This window comes from Alligator sinensis, unplaced genomic scaffold (assembly GCF_000455745.1).
Source record: "Alligator sinensis unplaced genomic scaffold, ASM45574v1 scaffold237_1, whole genome shotgun sequence".
NCBI lineage: Eukaryota > Metazoa > Chordata > Crocodylia > Alligatoridae > Alligator > Alligator sinensis.
The window spans coordinates 1,661,441-1,669,147 of NW_005841849.1; the positions used below are offsets into that span (position 1 = coordinate 1,661,441).

At 45.0% G+C, this 7,707-nt stretch overlaps 1 protein-coding gene across 5 annotated transcripts in view; it reads right to left on the reverse strand.

The window, feature by feature from the left end:
* WDR33 (WD repeat domain 33) overlaps positions 1–7,707 on the reverse strand; it is a 98,477-nt gene that overhangs the window by 25,946 nt on the left and 64,824 nt on the right. For 3 of the 5 annotated variants that reach the window (XM_025209553.1, XM_025209562.1, XM_025209571.1), the window contains exons 8-15: positions 7,357–7,483; positions 6,653–6,807; positions 6,398–6,476; positions 4,899–5,009; positions 3,128–3,222; positions 2,898–2,906; positions 2,141–2,227; positions 571–710 (exon numbers count right to left, since the gene is read on the reverse strand). In XM_025209553.1, the coding sequence (XP_025065338.1) occupies positions 571–710; positions 2,141–2,227; positions 2,898–2,906; positions 3,128–3,222; positions 4,899–5,009; positions 6,398–6,476; positions 6,653–6,807; positions 7,357–7,483 (803 nt within the window). The remainder of the gene's footprint in view (positions 1–570; positions 711–2,140; positions 2,228–2,897; positions 2,907–3,127; positions 3,223–4,898; positions 5,010–6,397; positions 6,477–6,652; positions 6,808–7,356; positions 7,484–7,707) is intronic. The other 2 variants (XM_025209556.1, XM_025209568.1) reach the window with 1 other exon arrangement.

Genomic DNA, 7,707 nt, shown 5'->3' on the forward strand with positions numbered 1-7,707 from the left:
GGAAAGCAGATCTGCATGGGACAGGGCAGGCAGGCTGCAGATGTGGGCTGGAGCTGGGGCTGCACCAGACTCTTCTCAGCAGGGGATGGGTTCAGGAAGGGGGCTATGGAGGGGGCTGCAGCCACCCCAAATTTCGCCACAGCCCTGCTCCCAGGGCTGCCAGCACGTGCCCGGCACAGCCCCAGCTCTTCCCGGCATGTGGGTGGAGGTAGGGTGTTGAGCTGGGGCTATGCGGGCACGTGGTGGCACTGGGAGCAGGGCTACGGTGAAACTGATCCCCCACGCCCCTTCTCTCCCCCCTCCTGTTCCACCACAACAGACTTACCAGCTGCACACAGCTGCATCAGAAATCGGATCGGTATTGGCTGATATGCTTCCTTAAAAATCAGCTATCGGTATCAGCCCCCAAAATCTCTATTGGTGCACTCCTACTTGAATCACAAATATTCGTCATGTGGCACTGATTTAATACATTATTCTCCACTGGATAGTGCTGTAGAAGTTGGACACCTAGAGTTCAGAATGTTGAGCTAAAATCAGTTTAACCTGGTTATTCCACTATGCACTTGCCTGTTGAAACTGTGCTGGAATTGGTTTTGCATACGGCACTTTTTTCTGTGGCACTTTCTTTTGGTCCTTCTGCATCACCTCCTCCATTCCCCAATCCAGCCCTGGGATGGTCATCTCAATTTCATTTGATTCATCTTTCCCTTTAATATGAGAAGGAGAAGTATTATCAACACAACTTAACAAGATTTCCTCATACCCCTAAGTTTGCTTAATTCCTATATAATCAAAGAAGGAAAATCTCTCCACGTGGACTTTCAGAAAAATTCCATGCAACATATCTGCTTATTTCATTCCATCTCCCCACATAACATCCATGCCACAGAAAGATCAAAGGCATGAGCAAAGAGCCAGCCAGTGCAGTTTATTAAGATGAACACGACAGAAAATTGCTGCGGCAGGTGGGTGAAAGGGGCAGCAGGCAAGCACGTGGAGTGCAGCAACAGCCAGGCGGGAGCATGGGACCCAAACCAGTGCACCAGGGCCAGCACTGGCAGGGCCCAGAGCAGGTTGGCAGGAGCACAGGGTCCAGGCTGCACTGCTCAAATAGGGAGAGGGAGCTGGCCGGGTTCAACAGAGCCCCTGGCAGTCCAGACCCCACACTCCTGCTGCCCCTGAACTCCCGCCCAGCTGTCGCTGCACTCCCCGTGCCCGCTTGCTACCCCTTCCCCTCATCTGCTGCAGCCATTTCCCCACTCCCCCCCACCGGCCGCGCTCCAGCATCATGTGGTTCCCAGCTGCAGTACTGGGACCGCAGGAGCAGCTGGGACATGGTGCCAGAGTGCTCAGCAGGGGGGAAAGGGAATGGGGAAGCAGCAGGAGAAGGGCAGCAGTGGCAGATGAGGGCAAGTGACAGCGAGCAGGAGCACAAGTCCTGCACCAGTGCCCTGGGGCCGGGAGTCAAAGGAGTGCAGAGACTGGGCTTGCAGGAGTGCTGGTGGGAGCTCTGCCTGCCACGGGAGAAGGGGAGGGAGCAGGCTGTGGGCAAACCTTCCCCCTCCATGCAAGCCACAACCCTCCCCAGCCACTTTCCCCTCACACATTCACAGTCCACCACAAAACCCATACCCACCCATACCCCCCATACCTATCCACCCAACAAATCCCACACACACACACACACACACACACACACACACACACACCTTCCCCCTCACCCCACAAACCCATACCCACCCTCCCACCCATACCCTCTCACAGTATACAAGAGTAAGACTTCATTTTAAGTTATTATACTATCACCTCTGTACACTACAAATGCATGTAAATCAGGACAAAAATATTAATGTTGTAGTACGTTTGATTTTTAGAATATAATTTGGTATTTTTCTGGTTCAGAGATGGCAAAACCCCTTGCTGAAAGGAGTAATTCTGGGGGGCAAGGAGAAGGACTTCTGGTGGCAAAGGTTAGGGGGCAGGACTTCTGGTCCCAAGATGGTGATCAGGGGGTGGGGCACCAGTCAAGGGGGGGGGCCACCCATGCGGCCCTCAATGGCTTGCCGAAACTCAGTAAGCGGCCCTCCGCCCAAAATACTTGCCTGCCCCTGCCTTATGCATTATTTCCACTACTTACCCAGCTGCTCTTGTTCCATGGCCAGCTTCAGTTGCTCAGGTATTCCCATCCCGGGGATTACTGCAAGGCTATTGGGCTCAAGGTCATCTAGAGATGGAACACAAATGGATATCATCTAAGTTTTACATTGGAAATGGTTTTCCTGGAAGTTGCCTTATTATTTTCTGGTTTCCCCACATTTTTTATCCAGCTAATTTGCTTACACATTTCACATTCTGCTGGGTCATAATTTATCCCACTCATGAACTGCAAGATATTATAATAAAGGCTAAAAAATTGTAAAACCACCAAAACACCAGAAAACATGTCACTTCAGCAAAACTATTTCTGAGATAGACACCAGGGAAAGTAAACATTTTTCCCCAATGCTTTGTACTATAATAAGTACAGAAAAAATAATTCAGGGGAAATGCTATTCTAAGAACATTATGGAGCATAAAGAGCATGTAATCAATGATCTGAATAACAGAAAGGGACACCACTCTGAAGCAGAAGGGGAGCTGCTGCATGCTGTGGAGTGGGGCAACCCTTAAAGGTCTGACATTGCTAAGAAAAATAATTAGAAGGGGAAAAAGCTTAAGATAAAGGACTTCTGAGGCAAGTTCAATAATTTCAAAGGTTTTCCTGTGCTCTGTAGCTCAGGACTGTGGGAGGTCTTGAAGTCACATGTTGAAGTTTTCAGGAGGCAGAACAAACTGGGGATTTTCCCAGAGGGAGAGCCAAACCTCCTTCCTGTGATTGACAGAGCTGGTCCTACCTCCTGGAGCTGCAGAACAAAAGAAAACTCATTGTTGGAATGGTGACCCTGGATCATAGAGAATGAGATCATCCCAGTAAAAAAAAAAATACTATCTAACCAATCACCAAACCAATCCTATATTATTTTATCATGCTGCCCAGGAGCTGAAATCTAACTAAACCTATATGTTCTAGGCTTATTTTTGAAACCAACCCTCTATTCTTCTGTATTCATGGCAATACCCTTACCATATTCCACTCCATCCTCTGACATTCCGGGCAGTAGGTTCAGGTTGTAGCGATCACGCATTTTATCTCCAGGCCGATTCCTAGTCCAGAACTTGCTGTCAAAATGAAATGAAAAGAAGTGTGATATGAAATGACTGAAAAGATAAGGGGATAACTATTGCTTGTCAGCAGGATCTCCCTTTCTCCTTACTTTTGCATTCTATTACAATACCTTGACTATTTAGTAGGGGTGTGCAAAGCAGGCACTATTCGATTTGGCCTAATTCGGCCTAAATCAGGGACAGTGATTCAATTCGTTGATGCGGATCACTGTCCCTGATTCGATTCGTCTGAATCCAAATCTGAAGATTCGATGCTGATTTGGACATAGACACAACTTCAAATTTTTTTTCTACGTATCTCGAGGTACCAGTGCAGCTTGTGAGTGCTGTGATGCTGGGGTGGAAGTAGTGTCCCACAGGAGTGGGGGGAGGCCCTCCAGCATGCTCCCTGGCAGACCCGGAAGTGGACCAGAAATACTTCTGGTCCACTTCGGAGTCTGCTGCCAAGCGCTTTGTGGAGCCCTCCACACTCCTGAGGGACACTCCTTCCACCCCAGCATCACAGCATTCACGAGCCCCTACTACCTAGAGGTATGTAGAAAAAACATTTAAAGCTGTGTCTATGTCCAAATCTCCGAATCTTTCTGAATCTCTCTGAATCGATTCAGAGTGATTAAAGGGTTCTCTGATTTGATTCAGATTCAAAGATTCAGCCACCAAATTAGGCCAAATCTCTGCTGAATCGAATCAGGGACCAAAGATTCACAGAGCCCTGTTATTTAGGTATTCAAAGGCCTTCCTCATCAGGCTTCAAAATGGACTTAAATACCAGGTATGTGATGATTACACAGTAGGACTCATCTCACATTGAGCTAGTGATTAAGAATCAGACACTTCATAGAGAACAGCTATGAGAACTGCCAGACTTGCTCCACTGATAGGATGAAACTAAGACTACCATACACCCATCCTCTCCAATAAGCCCATTCAAATTTACCCTTCACAGACACTGATGGGACATCATTCTTGGAAATATGAACTTCTATGCACAGAAATGCATGCCATTTATAAAATATGACTATTATTTCCTGAACCCCATGTTTTCATCCAAAAAAGATTAACTTATTTCCTGCTTACAAGACCTCTCTGCTTCAGCATTTTTGTCAAAGACTAAAGAAAACCCCTTCAAAAGCTCCATAGGGACATTGTATAATGACTACAAAGACATGTTAGCTCCTTTTTTTTTTCTTTTTTTTGACATATCCTCCAAAAGGACTTGGAGAGTGGACTTTCAGGGCGCGTCTACACTATCAAAGGACTGAGATGGGGACTGCTGCAATGAAACAGCAGGCCAGCCTGTCATGAGCTACATCCTAAAACACAAGTAACGTAAGCTGGCTGTCTTGGGTACACTTATATGTCTGTGTTAAGTATCCCACTAAGGTACATTATTTTTAGGAAGGAGACTAAACAGAGCAGATGTGCCATGCTTCACTGTGATACACCCTAACTCAGTCCCTTGATGGTATAGATGTGCCCTAATTCTACTGTCAACTGTGAAAGGTAAGATCTTTTCCCATAAAACACCTTAATCACCACACAACTTTGGTTTGCCAACTGGTTCTATAGCAGGAACAATTTGGATTTATTGATCTTTTCTCTCTCACAGTTAGGAATTGGGAAAGAACATGTATTAGAATTCCCTGAAATCTTTAAGCACTTGAAAATACCTGGTGTGATCATTCGAGCCTGAGCAGAGTATATGTCCAAGAGGATGCCAAGCCAGACTCCAGATCATTCCCTCATGGGCCATTTCCATTCCACCAACTTCCTTCTCAACCCTAGAGCACCAAAAATCAGTTATCATATAAAACTTTGCCAAATACAATGTAAGGGAGGATTTTTGTTGTTGTTTAGTTGCTTGTAGTTTTCTACAAGATGCTCATTTTATTTATCAGTTAATTTTCATGTGTGGCTCTTCTTTCTGAGACTCCCAGGAAAGAAACAGCGAAGATTTTTTTTAAAAGAACATTTATAGCATCCCTAGAAGATGCTCCAATATAGGCTATAAACTTCATCCTTTTTATCTTCACCTTTATAAAAGTGAAATGGAAATTCTTTTTATAAGGACTGTTTATCTGACCATGGCAAAATGCATCTCTGAAAAAATTACCAGAGTATACCCAAACCACTGAGCTCAAGCACTCAAGCTAGGGACAGACATTCAAAAAGCCTGAGCCTGAACTGATTCAATCTTTGCAGGTTAGTCTAACCTGGCTAGGCTGAACCAGTTTGTAACCGTCCAGACATCCCCTCTGGACTGAAGAAATGCAGGAAACATGCCTGCAGTGGCTCAGGCTAGAAACTGAAGGAGTGCTAGAGCAGCCCGCCCTTCCCTTCCACAATGCTAAGAGGGTGGGGGGTGTGGCCAGGCCTGGCAGGACTCTTAGGGAGGGGTCCCCCCTCCTTGCTGACCTGCAAGGTAGCCAGCAGGGAGTTGATAACAGAGCATTTATCAGCCCATCAAGAAAACAAAAGCCTCTCTCATTAGTTCAAGCTCTTCTTAAACAACCTTTTCCCAAGGAAGGAACGGAGGGACATTACCAGCTGAGCTGTTGATTAGCTCCAAAGCAGACACTGTCCAGTTTGCCTTTGTCCTGTCTGCTTTATACAGACACCTCTCAGCATTAGCTAGCATACTACATGCTGGCTATGGTCTGTGCTGTGGGAGAGGGGAAGGGGGAATTCCTGCTTGAGCAGGGAGGTGGAGGGGCAGGAGAAAGCCAGGCAGATCCTGCTGTGGCTGCAGTCTTTGCCAGAGTTCCAGCCCTGCTCTGGAGCAGACAGCCCGGCCCCACCCAGGGCTACAAAGCATCTGGGATGCTGAGGACTCTGGTTTAAGTTATACCAGGAAGGGGTCTGGGACAGATATTGCATACACTAGTTTGATCCAAATCAGTTAAGTCTGATACTACATTCAACCAGGTTGATCTCAAACTGGTTTCAGTCATTTTCAAACTGGTTTACGTGCACTGAACATCTGTTCTGTTACAGGTTTAAACCAGTTTCTGATCACTTAAACTGGTTTATGTGTAATGTCTGTCCCTAGCCTCAGAGAGAGATATGGTGTATTTTACAATATGCACACAGTAACATTGCCAATTAACAGGATATATCTAGAAGCATCTGAACTGCATCTCTCCATCATGGTAGTGAAAATGCCACCTACCCAACATGCCAGAACAACAAAGAGCCATCAGATCCTCCACTTGCAAAAAGTCCTTCATGAACAGGATGCCAGGCTACAGCTGAAATACAAAAAAAAAATCACAATCAGAAAATATAATGCTAGAAACTCCAGTAAGTGTTAAACAGCCTTAAACAAGTATTCTTTTCACCTTAATTCAATTAACTGAGAACAAAAGTCTCTATTTTTTTTTGTATTTATTTATGCAATTTATAGTGCATTACAATGACTTCTGACCTGTGGCCTCTTTCTTATGACCCCTGAAGACCTGGAGCTCTTCTTTCAGGTTTCGAATGTCAAAGAGTTTGCAGAGGTGGTCACGAGAAGCTGTGAGCAGCCAATTGCCATTAAGGTTCAACTTTACCTCCATCACTGTGTTTTTATGAGCATGTCTGGAAGTACAGGTAGATAAAGATGAATGGACTAGAAATCAGACCCCACATCATAATCTCTCTCTCAAAAACAACCAGATCCAGAGTTAAGGGCCTGAGACAGACTAGCAGAGTAAAGATGACAATCTGATAAAAAGTTTGACATTCTGTTTGCAGCATTAACAAGAGCTGGAGGCAAATACTGAGCCAGTGCATTTAACTACTGTGCAGCTATATTTCTTATTACTCTCTGGTAGTAATTCCTACTGATTGGCCAGGTATAACATTAACTATGCAAAGTCACTCACTTCAGCTCTCTGAATGAGAAATGTGGGGACATAAGGCTTGTGATCCAAGGAAGGATAAACAAACATTTCATAAAATTCTCAACTCAATCTCTGCCTTGTCTCTGGAGTTTCTGACCCAGCCAGAAAGCTTGCCTCTATTTATCCATGGTTGAACAGGATGCAGCCCTCAATAAGGACCAAGCTAATAACAAAATAAAATAAATCAAAATTCCATGCAGCTTTTGCCTTTTTTGATATGGGCACAATTCAGATCATAACTTACAGTGTGGCAAGGCTCTGCCCAGTCTTTGGATCCCAAAACTTGATTGGCTGTTGGCTGTCTTTACTTCCTGATACAACCAACCCCTTTGTTGGATGCCAGTCAACACACTTCACATCTGCCCCATGCCCTGTTGGAAACAAAGTCACTCTGATTTAGAGATTTTACTAGTGAAACATCTACCAATTTGTGAATGTGGCATCAACTTATTACACTTTTAAAATAGTTTTTTGTACTGGGTCATGTTTCTTCTTACAAATCATTTGAAAGAGTTTCCTGCTCAGATTTCATCCTCTGAATTAGAAAACACAAATATGATTCCACTTATCTAAAAAAAACCCTGAAGTTTCAGCA